Genomic DNA, 25,574 nt, shown 5'->3' with positions numbered 1-25,574 from the left:
TGCATGTCTTCATGAATATTCAATGAGGAAACTGATGATGTCATATCCCCACCTGTTCTATATAAGATTATGTTTATTCAAATTTTGTCCTCCAAGAATTTGAAATATTGGATTGACAACTGGGGGGCGTTTCATGAAAGGACTTGTCGGACGTTTTATCCGACAAGTCCCATTTTATCCGACAGTTACCATAGTAACAGTACCTCTCAGCCAATCAACATCAGAGAAAGATGTCAGATCTGACAACTTGTCGGATGAAAATGTTGATGAAACACTCCCCTGATTTCATGCATTGGATATTCCTTGCAGCAACGTATTTCATTAAAAGGGGGGGGGTATATCATACCTAAGTGATCCACATGTCTGATTCGATGCGACCCTTAAGCCGTTTTTGTGATGATTGTAAATATTTTACTTTACGAAAAACATTCGATCTATTCCTTTTGGAACCAGAACAATAACATGGAAATACATGTAAAGGGAGAAATGTTTCAAATAGGGTCTTCGTGCGCAGACTAATACTCGGCGCGCTCTTGGGGGCCTATGCATATTCACGACGCTTAATGAATATTCATTTGCGAGAATAGCCATCATTTTTGTCATTTTCTCCTTCTGCAAGTGAAATTCGGAAACAAGTGTGATAAGTTTAAACCACATTTGATGTGAAATATATTTCGAAATCCAATTTGCAATTTGTCAGCATAGTAGTAGGTCTTAATCATATTTTGCGAAGTATAAACTGAAACAGTAACCGTTATTTTTCTGAAATTGATTACGACTTTTATATATTGAAGTCTTGTCTTTCCAAATAGCGTGGTCCGGTGGTATTGGGTTTAACCCCTCTCAAGTATATGAAATCACATTGTGATAGTATCAAGTAATGATTAACTCGAACCCATTACCGGCTTTCGACCACATTTTGGACAATTTCTTGATTACTAAATACTGCTAGTAAACTTTGTTTTCTTGGAAACTGGACCCTTCCTCTGTTCATTTGATCAATATATGGGGTAGTGTTTTATACGTTGCTGGTGCATTGATGGTGGGGTTACAAATACCTGAATCGTATTTTAATGATACATTTTGCTTTCTGAACCGTAGAAGCTGTGATGGATGTACGTTTCAGCCTGAAAATTTCGGAACAGAGTACACCCAATATATTCACTTTTCTTGTTGAGTTTTTTTTTTACTTTAAAGGAATAGTTCATCCTTACAAAAAGTTTATTGTAAAAATAGCACCCAATAGCAGGAATATAATAAAAAATATTGGTGCGGGTTTGAGAAAAATCCATCAAAGTTTAAATAAAGCAGTTTTAAGATTTTTTTTTATTTGTGACATTATGCAGGCAGCTTATAATCGTGTTGACAAGTAAAGAAACCAAACCCCCCCCAAAAATAAAAAAATAAAAGAAACAAATGAAATGTTATTTTCTTTAAAAAATAAATATGGTTTTTACAGTAACTTCAGTATATAAGCAGACAATTATTTTACACCCGCTCTTAACACATTGTTTTTTAAAGTCATCATGAACAATTAGAAAAATTAAATTTATCAATGTCATATTACATAACGGGGCAGCTGTTCATAGGACGTCACAAATCTAAAATACTGATACTTTCGCATTCTTTGATGAATTTCCCTAAAACCTTCACTAGTAATTCATTTATTTCTGGTATATTTAAAATGAACTTTTCCCCAGGGTGAACTTCTCCTTTAAGGGACTGGGGACTTAAAAACGGCTAATCTAGCAAATGTACGATTTCTTGATTGAAGATTTGTTACTGGCAATAAGTACGTATCAAGAAGGCTGACAAACGTAACGTTACATAATATATCCAAATAGATATCGTACACATGGTGAGCATTTCACAAAACATTCTTTGACACATGTTATAAGCTATTGAAATCCTGGCATCTGATTGGCTCAGAATAAATTAGTGAAGATATCAATGATCATTTTGCTTCACACTCTCCCGCCTCTTTTCGTTTTACATCCTCTGCTACTTTTACCCGTCACTTTTACATGTACATGTGCTCAGTCACTCTCACCCACCGACACACAATGGAGTAGCGAAGCGTCACGAAAAAAGGAAAGAAAAAAAAATCTCTTGGCGGAGCACGATCCCCCCCCCCCCCCCCGGTATTCATATGGCTATGCATTACTTGGGGCCACCAATTCATGATATTTCATGCCGAAGGTGTTTTTTTTCGTCATGCTCTACCGAAAAAATATTTTAACTGGACTAAATGCTTATTTATGACGTCACACTCCGGTATTCTACCTATAGTGAAGTTGTCGTTGATTGAAAGCTTCATATGAAATTTTGACTGCGACCATGAAAGTTGAAGATTGGGATTAGTATTTTTACTCCATGTGCAGATTGCTTCCAGTGGCGAATCCAGGCAGCGAGGGGCAGTGGAACTCCTTGCGGAAAATATGTTTTGAACAGATAAGAAAAATCAGAAAAAACACTGAAAATTTGATAAAAATCGGCAAGGAATAACTAAGTTATGGTATTTTTAAGATTTGCATAATTCCGGTGAAACAGTTCGAGGCATGTCTTCGGGAATATTCCATGAGCAAACTGATGAGTGATGTCATACCCCCACTTGTTCTTTTGTATTTTATTCTATGAAATTAGGTTTATTCTAATTCTTTCCTTAAAAAATGCAAAAATATTGGAATAACCGATTACATGCATTATAGATATTCATTGCTGCAACTATTTCATTATAAGGGAGACATTTCATTCACACAGGTATAGAAAAATGTACAACTATGATTTCATGTAATAACATGAGAAAAAGGAAAGTGGGGATGTGACATCAGCCCAACTAAGTAATATTTATGACGACGTGCATATAACGGTTCTCATAATGTAATGCAAAACTTTAATATTCAATATCTTCGCTATTTGTTATCAGATTTTAATGAAATTTTCAGTATCCCTTTAATACTTTTTGTCAAAATTTTCCCCGACATGAATGACCATTAATTGGGAATTAAGACCTCTTTTCCTGTACAAAAATGCCCCCTCCCCCCCTCTGGAAAATCGTGGATCTGCTTTTAGATTCTAATATTTTTCAACTTTGACTTCATCATCTGATCAAATCATCACTCCCACTCATGAAATATCGTGCATCCCCTAGAGCACATTGTCTGTGGGAGCAATCATTGATGAAATAAAAGTAATTGAAGTATTTACCACATAAAAAACAACACCAGAAAGCCACAGAAGTAAATTACATCAACTAATTTATAGCATTTACTGGGATTGTACATACACATACATCTATATTGTGCACCATAGCATATTCAAGTATCTGATTGTTGGCAAATATGATGAAATTTATTAATATATTGTCATTGATCATGAAGTGTGAATTAATACATGGTAAAATAAAATCAACGGGTAGATACCAAGCACATCCGAGGTTCAAGGAAAAAAAAAGTCCATCTGATATGTGGAGGGCACTGAAGGAGGTACTCCAGCCCAAGATCAAGTTGATTTCAATAAAACTATTAATTCATTTCAGTCGACTGTCTTTTCAAGTCTTCTTTTGAAATCGATTGTTCTTAATCCCGGCTTCACAAGTCATTTTTTTTTTTTCATAAAGTAAGTTATTTCTTCAATTCCAACTGATTCAAATTAAGGAATGTCTACTGCGTATGAAGTTTTGACTTGCGTGTATCTTTTCTTTTTTTAAATCCCATTTCTATGAAATGCTCAATATCACTTGCTCAAGTTTTCATTCAAATCAGTTTGATCTCAGGGTAGTGTACCCTCCTGTATAACAGAAATCATCACCCTACCAGGTACCAAACAGACAATATATTTTGATCAATAGTAAACACAGACATATCAAAACATGAATGTGTGTCATAGTGGCAAAAATTCAGCAAAATAGTTATTTACTTTTGCGATTCACTGCATCGCACATTACAGTTACATGTAGGTATAAATTCCATTTAGTCATCGCTCAGATTTGTGCTATTGCCCCACAGAGCAAAGCATGGCAGCTTACAACCACTGATTATAGCATGCCATTAAACTGCCAAGGATTATTTTAACGACCAACAGCATGGATTGATCTGAATTGTCCAGGACCCCCATTTCACGAGTCATATCAGAAGTTACGATAGAAGTGGCCAAAATTATGACATTTCATTGGCACCAACTGCGTTCAGTAGCATCGGTTGTTGATCCAATATTGCTCATGAAAGGGGAGCTCTGATTCCAAGAAAAGTGCAAGCTTTTCAGCAGACATCATTGGTGGGTAATACATGGCGAATCGTCTTCCATAAATTAACTTGTGTTTCCTAAGCACCAAAACTTGATTTTAATGACTGCGGATGTGAGAGGTTTATCAAACAGAAAATTTGTGGTCAATTTTCGCAGTCAATTTCACTGACAAATATCAATCAAATAAATAAATCCACTAGAAAATGCATGAAAAAAGGAGCAGAAAGGGAAAATTACTCAGAAAAATGTAGAAAATGATAATCTAACATGTATCTTGTGGAAAATCATAAAAGCACAAAAAAGGCATTTCAAGGTGTTTGATTAGTGTTTAGACTAAAGAGGTTAAGTAAAATGTCAGATATCTAGCAAGCACACAGAATGGTTCTAAATAATTTAACACTCATGAACCATTCTTTGTACCACTGAATAGCCAAAAAGGAAAATACTTGACTGCTCACAGAGCACTTAACAACGATAGAAAAACAAAATCAAGAAGAAATGCCATCAATGCTTTCCTGCGATATTTGAAGCATTTGAAGAACCCACTACATGTCAGAAAGAAATGAACTACAAAGCTAAATAACAAATAACAAAATTCATGAGAACAATGCTTGAATGCATGCAACAGATGGAACATCATAAATGGGAAAGGGTACCGTTCTTTTGCTAGATGACACATATATTCTACACGCCGACACTCAGACATCTTCATATTTATATCACAGCAGCACATAGAGTTGAGTCCAGAATTTAACTTGCGGATAACCATAATTGCTTTAGCAATAAATACACAATGCGCCCCAATAACAGAACATAAACCCCCCACCCAGTGACCCCTTAAACTACAAAACCCCTTACGTTTAAAATTACGATATATTTTCTCTACAACAGAATGTAAATAAAGAAATATCTTGTTTAAAACGACTTATCAAATTGTAATATCATTCACATTTCACATGAGCACAAAGATATATATATGATTTCACTATAATAATCTACACAAGCAAACTTATTTATCTGGGGGGTCACCAGGGGTGACCCCCAAGATGCAAGGGTTATAACCCTTGACCGAGTCTTTCTCGTCCTTTGTCTCCAACACAAATATCAAAAAAGAATTGAAAGAGATATAAATCTCTTTCCAAGATACGTTGAGGAATGCTGTTCAGTTAGTCAGTTTTTTCACATTTCCAAGATATCCGTCAAAAAAGTTTGATAAAAGGGTATTCCAATATCAGAACATCGCTAGTATCGCATCATCATCATCACTGTCATCAGTCGCATCAGTAGAATCGCATTGATATCGCTATGAAGAACAAACAAATTTGACGGGTCTCCTCTCTATCCTCTAAATCAGATCGGCAACATTGCTAGGCATCTCATCTACCTGAGTATTGTAGAATTGCTGAATATCCTTAAGATTGCGTTCATCTTCTGTTGGAACAAAGTTGATGGCCACACCTTTGCGACCGAAACGGCCTCCACGGCCAATCCTGGAAGGGGAGAAAAAAAAGGAGCAATCCCCGTTAGTCTAAGCCATGACAAGCCAAATACAATACAATAGAACCTGCACAAATCAAATCTATTGAGACTAAAGACATCTGTGGCAAAATTTGATGTAAGGCTGACTTATGCATACACAACCATGTACCATGACCTTCTGGGGCCTGTTGCAGAAAGAGTTGCGTTTTAACGCAGGTAAAAATATCAAGCGCAAGTCCCGAATAAGGGTGCTTCATTGGCTGAAAATCAAGTTGCGCAAGATTTTTTGATCGCAACTCTTTCTGCAACGGGCCCCTGATCCCCTTATTAGTGTGGTTTCTTCCAAGGATTTCCAAATATTTTTATTTCAAGAAATTGTAGCGCTGCAAATTGAGACGAGTTCCATGATCATGATACTTATCTCACCCACATGCAGAGCCAGGGATATTACTCTACCTTCCTACGACAACCTTCAATGTCATTGTAGTGCTTGAGAAGCACTACTACAGTGCAGGTGCTTTTGAGGAAGGAGCAAAGACATGCTTCCAAGATAAATGAAGAAAAAAAAACCTATACTTTCCTTTAAAAAAATTTGAATGGTTAATGATATTTCATCAGAAAGAATACTTCAAATGCTTCTTACATACAATGTAAGGTCAAATCTGAATAAAGAATAACACTCTCCAGCAATTTTCTAAATGTTAAATTCCTTTACCATGAAATTTCAATATTTCTTCAATAGTTCAGAGGTGTACACTACATAACCCTCTAACATGAACCCACAGAAAAACTTGTACAATCCACCAGGGCCAGGTCAAAACATTGAACCACTAAAAGTACAGGTGATTTTGTTAAATTCTGTGAACATTTATTTCTGTTGTTACCAGTACCAGAGATTATTTCAAACACATTCTTTCATGAAAGGGTATTATGTATCCATTATCGAAAAGCATATTGCAGGAGATACATTATCTTCAGAGCTCAGTGCTCCTTTAGTTACAAAAGTGCAATTACAGAACTGACCTGTGGATGTAGTTTTCCCTGTTGGTAGGGAGGTCATAGTTGATAACTAGTGAGACTTGCTGGACGTCGATTCCACGAGCCAGCAGGTCAGTGCAGATGAGCACACGGCTAGAGCCTGTGCGGAACTCCTTCATGATTTTGTCTCGCTCCCTCTGGTCCATGTCTCCGTGCTGAGGAAATAAAGTACGATTCATCAAGAAAAGCTCCTTTGGTTGGTAAAATGTTTTTATATATGGCACATCATGAGTGCAGGGAGTGTCAGTTTACGTCGCGATTAACAACCAAAAGCTGAGCCCCCTCCTACGTAAATGTAATTCCAAAATAGCCCAGGCTATATACATGTAGGTTAAGTTATGCATGGTGACTGGTGACCTTTTCTTGTGCGACATTTGTAGCAATGTAGCTTACTGAGCACCCAAGATCATGTTCCAGTCGTGCCAACTTACAAACAGCTTTGTCTGACACTCCCCCTGGAGATTCCTGCATTTCATATACCTTTCTGGGCTATTTCAGACCAGGATAAACGGGGGGGGGGGGGGGGGGGGGGGGGGTCAATTTGAACCCCCCCCCCCTTCAGATTTTGGCTGTTGATTGTGCAATCGTGCGAGAAATTTGCATGTATGTACAGCCGGATGTAAACTACAAGACTATATAGTAAAATTTCAAAAAAATAATTGTTTACATTTTTTTATCAATCACGCAATTATGCGTATGATATATGCCCTAAATTTGATTTTCTTGTATGTTTTTGCCTTTAACTCACTTCATATAGCTAGTAGAATGGTATTTTTGGTGCGAACATCAATTTTAACATTTCAAACAAACATCTAAAAAAAAAAATCGCCAAAATATAATTTCTGTATTTTCATTGTTTTTCAAATTCTTATGCATTTCTCTATTTTTTAAACCTTTGTTTATTTTTTTCTGATGAACTTTGTCGGGGACCCTTTAGCGATCATAAATAGCATAAGATAAATGCATTTAAACCAACAAAAGTAAATACAATCATACATTTATGATTTTTGGTTAAAAAACATTATTTGCATCAAATTCGTACACGTGTACACATGTTGCGTAATTTCGGAACCGCATACCCAGGCGTCGCAAATTTGGTTCTATACAGGTGCGCAAGACTTTAAAAGTAAAAAGTCAGCAAGCGGCGCGGTAAAAAAGGTCTCATGATGGCGCAGTGATGAAATTCGCTGAGGGGGTCGATTGAAACACCAGGCTCTTTTCAAATTCTAAGATATGCATATGAGCCCCCTTTTTCTATTTTGAATATATAAATTCAATTTTTTTTATTCCAATCCATATAAAGACAGCGATAACGACAGGTATAAATTGTGATAATTAATAAAAATTACAACATCTTAATTACATGATAGAATTTGGCTGCAGTATAAAAAACCTTTAGGGTTAGTCTGGACAGCCAGTATATCATTGCGTTTTTAAAACAAAATGTCCCTTGCATGGTTTAACTCCCCAGTAATGGTCACAAGTGACTCTGGGAAATACAAGGAATATGCAAGGGAAGGTCCACACCAGATGTCACTGCTCCTAGTAGAGGAGTGACAAAAGGGGTCCTAGTTGCTCTCCAATGTCGTGGCAGAGGACCATACATCATTGCAAGTGTCGCAAGGACTCAGCTCCTAAAAGCCACTATGACAGAACCAAGTGGAGGACTTGGGTGTCAACATTGGGTTACTGCAATTTGCAACTTTATCTTGGACTGAAAACACATCCAATTATCAGATATTTGTATAAAACAAAAGACAATTGTTCAAATACAGAGAGCTAATTAAAGCAGCTTGTCTCGGATACTTGGGCATTTCATTGGGTTTTACGTATACAACAGCCAGCTTCAATGGAACAGACAATATTTTGTCTTCTTTGTAACCTAAAACATAAAAAAAAATTGGCAGATGCAGTATTTATTTTTGGGGGGCAAATACCTACCATGATGGAGACAGTGAAATCTTTCTCATGCATCTTTCCGTAGAGCCAATCTACTTTCCTTCTCGTGTTGCAGAAGATGACTGCTTGTGTGATGGTCAAGGTCTCGTACAAGTCACACAGCGTGTCCAGTTTCCACTCCTAGAATGAAAACGTAATGGTCAAAGAAATTTTTTTTACCACAGCCTTCACTGTCACTCTTCCTGACCAGACAGCCCCACCTCGTAGAGGCTCCGCGAATCATTTCATGAGTTTTTTTTAGATTCACAGGATGGTCCTATATATCCAACTTCATTTTCAATCTGAGAAATCACCTTTCCAAATGGGAAGATGTGGGGGGGGGGGGGGGTCTTCAAACAATCTACATGTATGATGGTACTTGTTGAAAATGTATCTAAACATAATTTAAAAATGTCCCTTGCATGGTTTAACTCCCCAGTAATGGTCACAAGTGACTCTGGGAAATACAAGGAATATGCAAGGGAAGGTCCTCACCAGATGTCACTGCTCCTTGTAGAGGAGTGACAAAAGGGGTCCTAGTTGCTCTCCAATGTCGTGGCAGAGGACCATACATCATTGCAAGTGTCGCAAGGACTCAGCTCCTAAAAGCCACTATGACAGAACCAAGTGGAGGACTTGGGTGTCAACATTGGATGCTTATCGCTAAAAAACTTATATCACCATTTTCATTATATCCATTCCACAATACTTTTTTTATACAGATTTCAAATAATTAGTAAACGATACTTATTCCTATAGTCTAGCCATACAAAAATATACTAGATGGATTTCTGACTGCATGCAGTTGAAACTTTTGCCTTTGCTAATGCCAGATTGAGAATATTTTGCATTAAACCTAACTTTTTTTTGTTATATGATTCACCCCCCCCCCCCCCCGAGAGTTTTGGGGTTAATAATATAATATTAACTTGAGATTTTCAAATGAACTATGACCTACTGACACCAAAATCTGGATTTGGTAACCCCCAAAGTTACCGGCAAGGAGCTTTTTAATCGCATCAGTTTCTGATGATGAACTATACTTCCAACTTTTCAGGTATTATAAAAATAATGAATATTTAACATTTAGAAGTGCTAATAAAAAGTAGAATACTCTGGCAGTCTGACTTGGTCCTAATGGACAATGGTTTGAAGTGGCTTTCTCCCCAAAATCTGGACCTTTCCTACTCAATAAGGACAGTTAGCAGGTAAGGATACAACAGGCTAATTAAGCTCTTTGGCAGCTACTCATTTGTCCTACAAAGAAGACTGCACCCTTGCCATCTTTTTTTTCTTTTAAAAAATACTTGCCTCCTTCTCAACAGAGATGTAGAACTGCTTGATACCATCCAAACTCAGTTCTTCCTTCTTTACCAAGATGCGGATAGGATCCCTCATGAACTTCTTGGTGACTTCCAGCACATCAGCGGGCATTGTGGCAGATAGAAGTACAACCTGTAATACCAAGTGATCAACTTTAATAAAACACTTAGAAAAACATATAACGCCCGAATTAAGAACACACCATAAAATGTTCTTTCAAATAATTTTCTACAAATATTCTAACAGATGTACTATTAATTAAGTTGATTTCAAAATGAAAGGTAGAATGATAACTTCTCCAATATTTGAACACAGCAAGACCCATCCAAGTCAGCTGTGTTGGGACTTGCGTCTATTCATGTTAGCGATACAGCTGAATGAAAACGGCGTAGAGGGACATCTTTTCATCTAGGGAAGAGGGAGTCTATTTGGTCTAAATATATTTCCTAGGAGATGTGGATCCTTGACCCTCACACCCAGGTCAGGCCTATAAAGAATTAAGATTAGGTCATTACAGTTTGGTACCTACCTGTACTTCAGTTGGGAGCTTGCTGAAGACATTGTAGATCTGGTCTTTGAATCCCCTCGACAACATCTCGTCAGCTTCGTCCAATACAAACATGCGGATGTTATTTGGTGAAAGGTAATTCCTCTGGATCATGTCAAACACCCTTCCAGGGGTGCCTACCACTACGTTGACACCAACTTCAAGAGCAGCCATGTCCTCACGGACACTGGTGCCTCCGATACAAGCACGGCACTTCACATTGAGGTAGTCACCAAGGGCTACAACTACCTTGTTGATCTGTAAAAGAAATGGTGATCTCGTCCTTCATCCATTTTTTAGGGGGGGGGGGTGCGCCAACTGTTCAACTGTTAGTTTGGGTGATGGAGGAGACCTTGTCCGAAGCTAGCAAACAAGTCATATTCCAGTTTACAGGTTTGCAATAGACACTGTCTTCATTTAATCACATTCACAATAAAGAACAAAATTGACAATCCCCACATGCTCAGGAAATAAAACCAGTTTCTCATTGCTGAAGGGGAAAAATTTTGGGGGAAGAGTTGTTTTATAAGTTCACCCTGCCTAACCACCCATTTATTAATAGCATTTTAACACCATTACTCAGGCCTAAAATATAAGCATAACAGCTTTTTAATAAAGTAGGGCGTCTTGGTCTGGTGTTAGAACTCTCATCTTTCAACCAGAGGGACGTGGGTTCGAATCCCAGCCATGGCGGGTTTTCCTTCAGCAAGAGATTTTCCCACATTGTGCTGCACCCAACCCAGGTGAGGGGAGTGGGTACCCGACAGGATTAACTCCTTAAATGCACCATGTGCCTTTAGCAGCTAGAGCTGAAGCCGGGGCCCTTGAATAGGCAACCAGATTATCGGTGCCTTATAAATGCTATATATATTAAGGTAGATTTGGCCTCCAGGTTAACGAGATGGGTATTGAATTCTCCCCCCCCCCCCCCCCCCCGAGATGACTTGGACCAAACGTGCAAGAATTACTGAACATGCTATTCATTTTTTTTTTCACTTACCTGGTTGGCCAACTCTCTGGTTGGGGCAAGGACAAGAGCTTGGCACCCTTTTATGTTCGGGTCAAACTGCTGCAGGATAGAGATCGCAAAAGTTGCCGTCTTTCCAGTTCCAGACTGAGCTTGGGCAATAACATCCTTTCCTGTTGGAAGTAATCAATGATTTTAAGAGAATGTCATGGGTGACCAAACAGCCAGAACAATCCACACAAAAACATGGTACATGTAAACGCTTCTATGGGAATAATACAGAACAAAGCATTATTTGACCCGTTTAACTGAAAGGGCAACAACATCTCATATTGAAAATGTAGGTTTAACATGCAGATCAACATGAGCTAAGTCAAACTTGATAGTAGAAAACAAAAAAGCAGCATGTTGTTTGGGTTGTACATAGGCAACTGTTCTTGGTGCTGATCTCCAAATTGTAGAGTGCTCAAAAACGACTTCAAGACAAGAATCACAGGCAGTGAATGTCAATGGGCCTGAATCAAGCAATTCTGTTAGAAGTGTAAATAGTATTTAGACTTTCACACACAGATCACCCCATGAAGGTAGATTCAGATTAAAGAGTCAAATATCCTGCTCGCATACGACGTCACAAATCAAATAATCAAAATCAAAAACCTTTTTATTCTTTGATGGATTTTTCTCAAACCTTCGACAATATTTATAATTATTTTTACCTATTTTTACAATATACACTTTTTGTCAGGGTGAACTTCCTTACCATCAATCAGTTGTGTACTCAATATTGCTGCTGGTAATGAACCTACCTTCACAGCAAGGCATGATTGCCCTCTGTTGAATCGCAGATGGTTTCTCAAAACCATAAGCATAGATACCCCTGAGGAGAGAATCTTTCAGTCCCATGTTGTCAAAGCTATCTACCATCTTATCCCAGTTGGTCTATAATAGAAAAGACGACATACTGACAATTTTAGTAACCCAAAGGGCAAGTAAAAAAAATATATATCAAGCTAATTTGGACTCTTTTTGGAGCCCTGCTGAAACAGAGCAGAGGAAAATGACAAGTGCATTACTTGCGGATGCCAGTCAGATATCTATAAAAATAGATATCTGAAAAAATTCCGACGAAGATTCTGCTAGGATCGAAAGCTTAGGCCCCTTTTGACTTTCTAATCTATAAAAATATAAAGATATCGATGACCAAACATGATTAACAATAAAAAACCCCAATTTGACCTTAAGACTGGCATATCTGATTGCTGAAAAGCAAATAACTTTTTTAAACCTCTTCAAAAAGTATGAATGCATTGTTTAGATGAATTGATGATAAATGTGAGTAAACCTGAAAGTGAGCAAGCAATACACACTTGTATGGCAAGCACGTACATGTAAAACAATATTGGCAATAATCCACGTTGAGGCATAACATGAGTTAGACAAGGGATAAGTTTTTTCCCCCCTTATCAACACATTAGATGGGCCTGACACAATATCCATGTGAATGAATCATCACACATTGCATTATCCATTGAACTGCTGGTATTGCACAGTTCGCATGTACGTGTAGGCTCTACATTCACACTGTATGTTATTTGGGATCCCATTACTCACATTTATTTTTCATAAGACAAGTAATAAAGACGTGTCACATAATTTGCATAATTACTCACATGGGCTTGTTAGGAGTAATAAGCTAACAGGCTTTCACCCCCCCCCCCCCCCAAGTACAGCAGGCTTTCACCCCCCCCCCCCAAGTACAGCAAATCCTTGGGCTTAATAAAATAGCATTTGTGGATATCACCAAAAGAGAAAAGCATACTTACTTCGATGATCCCTTCATCGGAAGGGCCAAGACCTTGTCCCCCATTTTCATCATGCCCAGATTTCGGAACCTGGGAATTCCTGTTGAAAAAACAAAACCGGGTTCCTTTATACATGTAAGATTGTATTATAAAAATAGATACAGGGTCACATGTAAAGGGCTTGTATCCCAAACAGGGAGGTGGATGTACATGTAGGGTTTCAAAATCTCAACAAAAAATAAAATGCCACAGTTCAGCAATCCCTTGTTAGATGAAACCAATTGAGTTCTTATTTTTAAAGGTCAAGTCCACCCCAACAAAAAGTTGACTTGAATAAAAGGAGAATAATCCAACAAGCCTAACGCTGAAAACTATCAAAATCACATGGAAAATATGAAAGTTATATTTTTAAGTTTTGCTTATTTTTCAGAATACATTTATATGCACCACTCAGTGATATGCAAATGAAAGTCGATGATGTCCTCACATTTTTTTTTTTGCTTTTTGTTTGAATTATACAATATTTCAATTTTTAGATTTGACAATAAGGACCAAATTGACTTAATCATAAACTGTTAGAATAATGGCATTTCCACATGTTCAGGGAGGAATACACTTACATGTACGTTTCACTGACAATGAGAAAATTTGAATTTTTCATATTTCATATAATAAAATACAAAAGAAATAGTGAGTGGGTGACGCCATCAGTCTGCTCATTTGCATACCATACCAAACAGGATGTGCATATAACAAACTGTTTTGTGAAATTAAGCGAAACTTTGAAAAGTCATAACTTTCTCATTTTCTATCTGATTTTGATGAAATTTTAAGCGTTAGATTTGATTTTTCTCCTAATCAAATCAACTTTTTGACAGGGTGGACTTGTCCTTTAATTTTACCATCCGTGCAACCAAGCAATGTGAAAAATATCTTTCAGTAGACAGTACACTGCTGTCTAGATCTAGTAGTGAAGACTGCCAGCGGGATTTAGCCCCTTTGTTCTTGATTTAAAAAAAGGACATGTCCACCCCAATAAAAATCTGATTTTACGATACAAACCTTTACACAAAACTAAATCACAATGGGATGTAAAATAAGTTTTGACATTATTCTTAAAGCTTATGCTTACCACTACCAGCAGTAGTTTCACAAAAATAACAGTTAGGCCTACTTACTGTACTCTGTAGTACTAGTACTACAACTTTACAAGCTGTTATTTTCGCATAGGCCTACAGAATTTTTCGATCTGAAAATTAATCATGTCAATTTGATCTGTAAATGTAATCAATAGGGTTAAGCAGTCTTTGGAATAATTTGTGTTTTCTTAGATTAATTTTTCAAAAAGTTAAGCAGTCTGTAGTGTAAGTGTTAAGTGTTAGTATTAACTTAGTCAGTCTAACAGTAACACTAACAGTTAAAATTTAGAAATCTAGAGAATAGATTCTAGTTTAATATTACATCATTAAAAGCTACACTGTCCAGTGGAATTGGGGTCAACCAAAAGAAAGGGATAGCATATTCCATCTATGGGCAGCTGCTGCATGGGCGCGCCATGCCCTTGCCTTGGTCTTGCTTCTGATCCTGTACTTTACACGTGTTGATTTCCTCACACAGCTACAGCAGCTCAGCGCGCGGTCAATGAATGAATGAATGAATGAATGAAATTCCACCCGGCACATTTTTCAACATGAAAATCGTCATATTTCACATGATCCTCAGTTTTTCACACCACCATCCTTACATATCGTGAAGCACACTTCGTTCTCAACATATGATAGGAGTTTAAGTTGATTTCGAATTCAAGAAAGGCGAAAAATACTTACAATTGTTCCTCATCAGCAAAAGACATTCTTCAATAAATTTTCAATCGCAAAGAAAGGCCGGGATTTCTTACAGAAGATCCATGTGAAATGAGGCAGCGAGTACCACAATATTCATACACTATGAAAACATAGTTCACAGTTTACTTATATTTTCCCAACAAGTAATTCATGAATAGGGCAAATTTACCAATGCTATATATTTTGGTTGAATTTTAAATCGATTTTATGGTTTATATTGACAGAAAAGATGGAATTTGTAAAATTATCTGTTTGCCTCCGAACGACTCACTCGCGGAATAATTTTATGACGTCTTCACAGTCGGGTTTCCCAATCTGTGGTCGACATTGCCATGTTGCGAAATAAATTTTACACGGATAACTCGTGGAACACATTTCCGGGGGCGGGTGGTGATCAGAGATATGGGGTGGGAGCTAGGGGGTCCGTTGTCAAATAGGGGGTTGTTGGGGGATTAAAAATCGAGTCACCAACGTGACTTATATGGGGAAGTTTCTAAAAGCTGCGACCGACCAAATTTTAATGTTGACCATTACTTGAAATATAATTTTGTGATGAATTCAACAAAATGATATCCACATTTCACCTCAATAGTTTCTTTCATTTTTTCCAACTTTTTTGAGTTGCCCCGATTTCATCAGGGACATATCAAATCATATCAAGAAAGTTGAAAAGTTATAAAAAGAAGAAAAGGAAGAGAAGGAAAAAGGGAATTATAGAAAATGAAAAGGGAAATAAAAGGAAAGGGTAATGAAATTGCAGATAGGATGCGAAAATATATTTATTTCAAAATAGACCTAATTCAATTGGAAATTGAAAAGCTTTCTTGGTCTTGAACATTTTTTTTTTGGGGGGGGGGCAAGAGTGCCCCCCTGCACCTCACTGCATAGGGCACAAAGGTAATGGGGGCTGCAACCCGAATTTTTCTATAAACTTGTAAAAACACGACGATTAAAACGTGTTTAATTTCATAATAAGCATAGGCGGATCCAGGGGGCCCCGAGCCCCCCCCCCCCCCCTTTGATGGAGCAAGAAATAGGAAAAGGGAAAAGAAGAAAAACAGTAAAAGGGGAAAGAGAGGAGGAAAAAAAGAAGAGGGTGAAAAAGAAGAGGAAGACGAGAGAATAAAATAAGGTGAGGATGAGACTTGGAAAATAATAATAAAAAAGAACTTTCATATCACCATATAAAATTTTCGCGCTCGCATTACCAGTTCGATATCTGAGACATATCTTGCTCAAGAGGCAGATATGGAGCTTAAAATGTCAAGTTTTTAAATCAATATACACAACATATTTCGGCTCGGACATCGAGCTTTCGTTATTTTGTTTTTGATTTACAAATTGATTTTTTTTTTAAGTGCATATGGAAAATGTCCGTTTTGTGGTGAGTATCAATACTTTCAGCTCGCGCTGCGCGCTCGCATTTTGATTGGTGAGTTATGTATATAATTCTATAAATTATTTAAAATCCCATTTTCATGACAGTTTATCAAAAATTTCGGTTCGCGATATGCGAAAATAATATATTGTGTTAACCCACCTATCGTATTCATAATTACGAAAGTGCTCAAAATATCAAGTTTTCAGGCCTCAGTGATATCACCAAATTTCGCGCTTTCATTAGGCTTATTAGATTGATAAATACATTTTTCATGAATTCCTAATAATTTAATTGTCCCCTTTTCAGAATGGAATATCGAAAAGTTATATCACGCACTTAGCAAAAAGAATAGGAAGATAATGACCATTTTCATATGATGACAAATATTTCTGCTCGCGCTTCGCGCTATAGCAGTAATTATTTAGTTACATAAGCCTCTTGTTCAGGATCACAAACATTACCCAGAATGTTCAATTTTCAGGACAAAATATATGAAATTTCCGAAAATTTTAGCTCGCGCTTCGCGCTCGAACTAGTTAAAGGACAAGACCACCCCAACAAAAAGTTGATTTGAATTTAAGGAGAAAAATTCAACAAACAAAACACTGAAATTTTCATCAAAATCGGATGTAAAATAAGAAAGTTATGACATTTAAAATTTCGCTTATTTTTCATAAAACAGTTATATGCACATCCTTTGTTGGTATGCAAATTGGCAGACTGATGACGTCTCCCACTCACTATTTATTTTGTATTTTATTATATGAAATATGAAAAATTCTAATTTTCTCTTTATTGTCACGTGAAACAAAATTTTATTCCTCCCTGAACATGTGGAATTAGCATTGTTTAATACTATTAATTTATTTATTTTGTTTTATTTATTTTATACTGCAGGGTAGGCCTGTTCAGTTCTTAAAACTGCTTTACAAAGGCGCCCTGCAGTTTAAAATACATGTCAAGATAACTATGAACAACAACAACAACAAACAACATCAAAAATACAAAATATCTAACATCAGAAACAATTAACACCAAAATATAGAGTGGGAAGTGACAATTTAAACATACATAGCATTGTAAATCAATGGAATATTATTTCGCTCTTTATCAATTCGTATGAAAGGCTTTGCATAATTTTTTAAAAACTAACAAGGAGGTACAAACTTGTAAATTTGAAGGAAGTGCATTAAATAATTTGGGTCCGACATATGCGAAAGATTTTCTTTTATGTTCAATTCTAGCTTTGGGAAGCTGAAGGGGGCATCGTAAAGAATACCGTGTCCTGTATTTCACGGGCCGTTTACATACTAAAGGTTTTAAATAATTTGGAACTAAATCATTCATTATTTTATATACAAGAACACAATACTGATATTTTATACGCTGATCTACTGATTGCCACTTCAGTGACTGCAACAAAGAAATTTGTGATGTATTATAATCTTTTTTCAAAAGCATTCTGGCATATTTATTTTGAAGTTTTTGTATCTTATCTAAATGTATTTTTGCACTGCTTCCCCAAGATGTAATACAGTAATCAATGTAAGGTAAAATCATAGAAAAGTACAGCTTCTTCATAATATCAAAGGACAGTAAGTGCTTAATCCGCCTTACACAATCTATTGCCCGAGATATTTTACAAACGATATTAGTAATATGTTCGCACCAAGTCAAGCCCGGATCGAGCATGACACCTATAAGTATTTAATCTTTTTTACATTTTCTAATTGTATGTTCCTGAATTTCACTGACAAATGAGCACCCCTCAACTTTTTCTTTTGACCAAATACCATGGCTTTTGTTTTTTGCGGGTGTAAATGCATATTATTTAAGTCTAGCCATTTACTTATTGAATCAAAATCATCTTGCAAATACTTTTGTACCTCCTTAATTGATTCACCGTGATTAAAAATGGCGGTATCATCAGCATAAAGAGACATTTTAGAATGTACATGCAATTTCAAATTACACATGTCATTAATAAAAATACAAAATATCAATGGACCCAGTATAGATCCTTGTGGGACACCTGATTTTATCTTCAAAAATTCACTGCGACAACTGTTAATCATTACAAATTGCCTTCTGTCTGTTAAATACGATTCCATCCAGTTGTATTCATTGCCAGTAATACCATAGTACTTAAGTTTTGCAAGTATAAAATTGTGAGGAATAACATCAAAAGCTTTGCGTAAGTCCAAGAAAATACCACCAGTAACATGTTTTCGGTCCATTTTATCATACAAAAAGTTTGTAATCTCAGTTAGACAAGTGGCAGTAGAATAAGACGGTCTGAAGCCAGACTGACAATTTGCAAGTAGATAATTTACATTTAAGTACTTATACAATTGATCATGTATTGCTCTCTCTAGTATTTTGGACAGGACTGGAAGCACAGAAATTGGTCTATAATTGTCAATATCAAATGATCCTCCCTTATGTACAGGAGTAATTCTTGCTGTTTTAAAATCTTCTGGAATAACACTAGTTTGTAAAGTTGCATTAAATAAATGGGTTAAAGGGCCAGCTATACTCTCTGCTGCCAGCTTAAGAAACTTAGGGTGAATGCCATCTACTCCGACCGCTTTCGAACAATCAATATGTAATAGTTCTTTCAAAACATACTCCTTTTTGATTGCATAAAATTTAAATTCACAATCTGGAATAAACAGAGTTTGTAAATTGTTTAATAAATCTTTCGAGAAATTACCCGAAGCGGCTTGCAACCTTGAGCCGACTTCATTAAAGGCTATATGGCTCAGTCAAGTTGGTCCTTATTGTCAAATCTGTAAAAATTGAAATATTGTTTAATTCAAACAAAAAAAACAAAAGAAAAAGTGAGTGAAGGACATCATCGACTCGCATATCGCTGAGTTGGGCAGTTAACTGTTTTGTGAAAAATAAGCGAAATTTAAAAATGTCATAACTTTCTTATTTTACATCCGATTTCGATGTAATTTGCAGCGTTATGTTTGTTTGTGTTTTCTCTATCAATTCAAATCAATAATTTTCTGGGGTGGACTTGACCTTTAAAAAGGGCTTATGAGATTATTGTATAATAGTGTTGTTATATAATAATACAGTTAAAGGTCAAGTCCACCCTAACAAAATGTTGATTTGAATTAATAGAGAAAAATCAGACAAGCACAATGCTGAAAATTTCATCAAAATCGGATGTAAAATAAGAAAGTTATGACATTTCAAAGTTTTGCTTATTTTTAACAAAATAGTTATATGAACTAGACAGTTACATCCAAATTAGAGAGTCGATGATGTCACTCACTCACTATTTCTTTTGTTTTGTCAATTATACAATATTTCAATTTTTACAAATTTGATGATTAGGACCTCCTTGCCTGAACCACAAAATGTTAAAATAATGGAATTCCACGTATTCAGGGAAGAATGAAACTTCATTTCACATGACAATGACGAGAAAATCAAAATATTTCATAATTCATATAATAAAATACAAAAGAAATAGTGAGTGAGTGATGTCATCAGTTCCCTCATTTGCATACCGACCGGGATGTGCATATAACTCTTTTGTGAAATGAAGCGAAACTTTAAAATGTCATAACTTTCTTATTTTACATCCGATTTTGATGAAATGTTATGCTTATTGAATTTTTCTCTTTTTATTCGAATCAAGTTTTTGTTGGGGTGGACTTGTCCTTTCAGAAGTGACTGCAGGACTACCCCTTCAATGAAACTTTGAGCGGTCGATAGGGGAAAATTTGGGCTTAAAAAAATTCCGACCCCCCCCCCCCCCTTGAAAGCCGCGAATTTCCCTGGAGTTTTGTGGGTGTTTCCCTTCATGCAGCTTCATGAGATGAGCTCGATCTGCCATTTCTTTCTTCTGCGTTCACGTCTTTCACGTCCCGTTCCTTGGTTCGCAAGAGTCGCCTCATACATAGGTACACAACATCATGTGTAAAAGAAAATTTCGTCTTTCACCTCTGTTTTTCTTTTGTTAGGCAATTTGAGTTGTTTTCCTCCCATCATCAGAACTGATCATGATTTCCTCTGTTTTCTGATCTAAATGCGATTACCTATAGCTTTCGAAATATTATTTATAGTGTAAGATTATTGAATTTCAAAAACACGGCTACTCATTATTTCTTGAAAACCTGTTATAATGTTGATTATAAATAATTCAATAATCAGTTTACCTTTGATTAAGACTAAACATGTTCCTCTTACGCAATACCACGCTATTCCATGTTAATTTCTCCAAAGCTTGTCAGACTGACGTCATCACATCGCAGACCCACGAGTATTATACGAGTGGGAGGTATAGAGTGACGTCACCGGAAACTTTTTTTTCTGATGATCGTCAAAGGGTCAAGTTTTTGTTCAAACTGCTCTCATTTCTTTATTTATGCATCAATTATGTTTATACTTGGTACAAATTGCCTTGGATAATACAACCAGTGTGTTCATGGGGATGATGGCGTCAATGGTCATCTAGAGGTCAGAAGGTCAAATGATATCCCTTTTCAGAAGGTCAAATGACATCCCTTTTCAAGTTCTTGTTCAACTTTCTCTTATTTCTTTCTTTACGATCTGCATCAGTAATGTTGTGTTCATACTTTGCACAAATAATCATTGGGTAATACCACACTTGTGTTCTTGAGGATGACAAAGTCAAATGTCATATAGGGTTCAAAAGATCATATTATATATCATATTTTATTGATCGCGAAATCATGCGAGACTCGTGGTTCGTGAATCACCTCGTGTATTTTTTATTTGGCCCCCTTTTCCCCCATCTGTTTTTTTTTTGTGTCGAATTGTATCCTATTTTATGGATATCTCATGATTATTTTTTATTCAATAAAACACACAATTAAAAAGGGAAGGCATATTCAAAGATTTGAATTATTTTGGTGAAACAGTTCTTTTATACATGTCTTCATAATATTCAATGAGCAAACCGATGATATCATATCCCCACCTCTTTTTTGTATTTCATTATATGAAAAATGCTTATTCAAATTTGTCCTCCAAGAAAAAAAAAATGGATTGGCAACTGATATAATGCATTAGATATTAATTGCCGTAACTTATTTCATTATAAGTGAGACATACCACACCCACATGTATGAAAATATGAAATATTTATGATTTCATGTAATAACATTATGTAACTTCTGAAGGTATTTATGGCGAAGAAGAACAGTGTAGTGGGTTTCACGATACACGATACATCTTTCGTGGGCGATTGATAGTTTAGTTTACTCCAACGTGTTGTAGGACTAAGCCTGTTCATCGATCAAAGTAGAATGTCTATTACTGCTCTCCTTCAGACAAAATTAGATGCACTACTTATGGACCACCCAAATAACATAAGAAAAAAGGAAAGTGGGGACATAATGATATCATTCACCTATTGATAATTCATTACGAAGTGCATAAATATATTGTTTTTGTTTTCACAAAATATTGCTGTATTTTAGAATTCAATAACTTCCGTATTTTATCAGATTTTGATAAAAATGTTCAGCATTTTACTCAGTAATTTCTTCACTCATTTTTTTTTTCAGATTTAATTATTTTCAGCTCAGGTGAGTACCCCTTTAAGTGTGGTACCCCACTACCCCGTGAATTCAACATGAACATCAGACCGAGTTCATTCAATGTTCCACTTTTATCTATATTTTGTATGTGTTTTTTTTCTCAGTGGCGTGCTGTATAGATGGGGGGCTTGGGGCGCTTGCCCCCCCCCCCAAAAAAAAAAAAAAATCCACGACCAAGAAAAAAAGAGAAAAGGAAAGAGAGAAGGGTGAAATATGATTATTTCTGAATGTTATGTTAAAATCTATCACAAAAGTAGATTTTTATAATAAATTGTCAAAATTTTATTCGCTTCGCTTGCTCACAACTTTATATAAATTTTGCCCGATACGCCATTATCTGGCCCCTTAATTTTTTGCCCATTACATTACTGTTTCTTCCCCAGGACCAAAATCCAATTGAAACCATTTGGATTTCCAACTGGTTTCAATTGGTTTTAACTGGAGTATAACAATTTCCAATTGGAACCAGTTGGGCAACTCGAAAACCTAACTGGAACCAGTTGGGTAACTGGAAATCTTAACTGGAACTAGTTGGGTAACTGGAAATTTCTTCCAACTGGAAATGACTTCTAACTGGAACCATGCGTGGGTAACTGGAAATCCTAATTGGAACCAGTTGGGTAAATTGAAATGACTTCTAACTGGAAGTTGGGTAACTGGAAATGACTTCCAACTGGATCCAATTGAAACCAGTTGATTTGCATATTATCTGCCAATGTGTACAGATTAATGTTTTATGTGATTCATCCACAACGTATCTATTCATTTCTTTTCATTCTCAGGTGCCACACTTTTTTAAGATAAATGTTTAGAATACTTATCAGTGAAAACCTTCTTCATAAATATTATAGATTATAATTACAATAGATTAAAAGATAATTAGTACACCACTAACTGTTACCGAATTGCATCAAATACAAATACATATATTCGAAGATCCTCCTTATAAATATATATGTATGAAAGTCTATATTTTAACAATGTCCTTTACATTGGTATTAATAGACATATAATAATTCTTCTGTGTTGGCATGAGCAATAGTTAGTACAAATGCTAATCAATTTGTAACTAATTAAGTTCATTCCAACTGGAAGTTCTAATTGGATCCAGTTGAAACCAATTGGTTTCAACTAGAACCAGTTGCCTCCAATTGGTTTCAACTGGAAATTGGATTCAGCTGGTTTTAATAGGGAATTGGAACAACTGGAACCAACTGAGATGCAGTTGCTTAATTGTTTCAACTGGAACCAATTGAAACCAATTGGCAACTGGTTCCAGTTTCCCAATTGGTTTTAACTGGAACCAATTGACAACTGGTTTGAATTGGAACCAGTTGTTCCAATTTCCCTATTGAAACCAGTTGCCATTTGGTTTCAATTGGTTTAGCTCTAATTGGTCTGCATGGTATCCCGTTGTTCTGTACATCGTAAGTTTGAAATGATTTTCAGGCCTTGGGTTTTCATGCCTTTGCCTTATAGGCATTGAAGCCTTGGACTTGGCCTTGATATTTTGGGCATTGACTACAACACTGTTTTGTATAATTTTCTTCTGTTTGTTACCCCCTTGTTCTGTATATCTTAAGTTTGAAAAGCCTTGGCCTTTGCCTTTTAATTTTAAGGCACTGGTTTCCATACCTTAATTAGCCTTGGTCTTATGAAGCCTGGGCCTGGATGGTTTGGGCATTGACTACAACACTGTTTTCTATTCTGTACATGCTTTTCTTCTGTTTGTTACCCCCTTGTTCAGGGGTCCGTTTCATATAGCTGTTCGTAAGTTAAGAGCGACTTTAAGAACGGCTGGTGATCCTTTCCCGCTAAACCATCGCCTATAGTGTATACCATTTACCAAAATCCTCCAGCCTTTTAAACGGTGATTTGCCCCTTTCCATTCTTTCATTTTTTTGTGGCGTCCCGGGGGGGGGGCACTTCCATTGACAAGTGGATACTAGGCGCCACCAAAGAAACGCGTAAAAGGGAGGCTCCTTTTCAAGAATGTGCACGTTACGTACGTAACGTAATAAGGGTGTCAAAGTAACACTAAAATACTGAAAAGGGGTATATATTTTGCTAGGAAAGCTACGTGTTTACGGTCAAATTTGCGAGGGTATAAAAATAACCAAAATGCCCTATAAAGGATGCACTTTTTGCCCCAAAACTACGTGTTTAAAGTCCGATTTGAGCGAGGTGTGGGAGGTAGGGCGGTACTGAACCCAATGTAAAGCCGACGTCCGTGACATAACAATTGAAATAGTACTTCAGGGAATACTAACCTTGTCAAGGGTACTGTTTTGTTTTCTATAGTCGTTAAGAGTAGGGTCTCACACGCCAAAACTTGTTAAGGGGTGCATTTTTAGAATATGGAAATTACTTGTTTAGGGTGCTATTCGAAACCCCATTGTCGCGCCTGGTATCCACTCGTCAATGAACAGGGTCCGCGGAACGGTTTTCAAAGTGGGGGGGGGGGCTGAGCCAAAAGTGTGGGGGGCTGACCATGCAAAAATTCACAATCATAATAATTTTTACGTTTTTGTACACAGTTTTGGAAAAAAAGTGAGGGCAGAAGCCCCCCCCCCCCCCGCTTCCGCGACCCCTGATGGAAGTGGTCCCCTGAGAGTGGCGTGTTTCCAATTAACTCGATACTACTGGATAATATTTTTTTATAAGAGGCTATCTAGTCCGTCTCTTAATTGGTGTATTTTGCAGAATTTTCCCTCGCTACTCATGCACTCATATCCTCAGTATTCACACCAAAGAACGGCAAAACGAAACGCAACACATTTAATGAATTTAAATCAAAGTTTATGAAATGGAACATTCTGATGTATAAAGTGATTCGTTTGTTTAAAAAAATAATACCTCAAATTAAAGATACAACGTATAGTTAAACAACATTCTACTTGACAGAAGTAAAAAAAAAAGAAGAAGAAATTAATCAAAGTCCAAATTACAGAAAAATCTGTAATCAAAAGTAGTCTTATGACATGTATGACAAATCAAGTTTTCTGTTTACATGCGTATATATAATGGTATTCTTTTAAATCTTCAATTCACTTCATTTATCTTCAACATTTACAGGGTACACACCACTAGCCTCTTCTGTGAAGGAAATTATGAAACAAAACACCACGACAGACAGATAAAACTGTAACCAAAACATGTCACTACTATTTTTAAAAAATACACACAAAAATGCTGAGTTAATATGGACACTTTTTTAAAGCGAAAATTGACCATTCTCCTGGGGACTGCGTGGCTTGGGAAAGCAGGAAGGAGGGCACGAATTCACATCCGCCCAAAAGTGCATCCTCTTTATGATTATATATATATATATATATACATATATATATATATATATACATATATATATATATATATATATATATATATATATATATACATATATATATATACACTGTCCCATATATATG

General features: G+C 36.4%; 1 protein-coding gene and 2 non-coding genes across 3 annotated transcripts; all 3 read right to left on the bottom strand.

The window, feature by feature from the left end:
* Positions 1–3,240: 3,240 nt before the first annotated feature.
* LOC129278755 (eukaryotic initiation factor 4A-I-like) lies at positions 3,241–15,527 on the bottom strand. Its single transcript, XM_064111080.1, has 9 exons — positions 15,166–15,527; positions 13,361–13,439; positions 12,344–12,476; positions 11,571–11,710; positions 10,553–10,828; positions 10,012–10,155; positions 8,704–8,841; positions 6,748–6,917; positions 3,241–5,735 (listed from the first exon to the last, which is right to left on the bottom strand). Exons 1-9 carry the CDS (start codon positions 15,189–15,191, stop codon positions 5,591–5,593), a joined length of 1,251 nt encoding a protein of 416 aa, XP_063967150.1. The 5' UTR covers positions 15,192–15,527; the 3' UTR covers positions 3,241–5,590.
* Positions 8,204–8,447, bottom strand: LOC129279722 (small nucleolar RNA SNORA73 family). The gene has a single exon (XR_008586365.2). It is a non-coding gene; the product is annotated as a small nucleolar RNA SNORA73 family (small nucleolar RNA).
* Positions 9,110–9,353, bottom strand: LOC129279724 (small nucleolar RNA SNORA73 family). The gene has a single exon (XR_008586367.2). It is a non-coding gene; the product is annotated as a small nucleolar RNA SNORA73 family (small nucleolar RNA).
* Positions 15,528–25,574: the final 10,047 nt, after the last annotated feature.

Source organism: Lytechinus pictus, chromosome 16 (genome assembly GCF_037042905.1).
Source record: "Lytechinus pictus isolate F3 Inbred chromosome 16, Lp3.0, whole genome shotgun sequence".
NCBI lineage: Eukaryota > Metazoa > Echinodermata > Echinoidea > Temnopleuroida > Toxopneustidae > Lytechinus > Lytechinus pictus.
The sequence above is the reverse complement of the archived record's forward strand: the minus strand, read 5'-3'. Positions and strand labels throughout refer to the sequence as shown.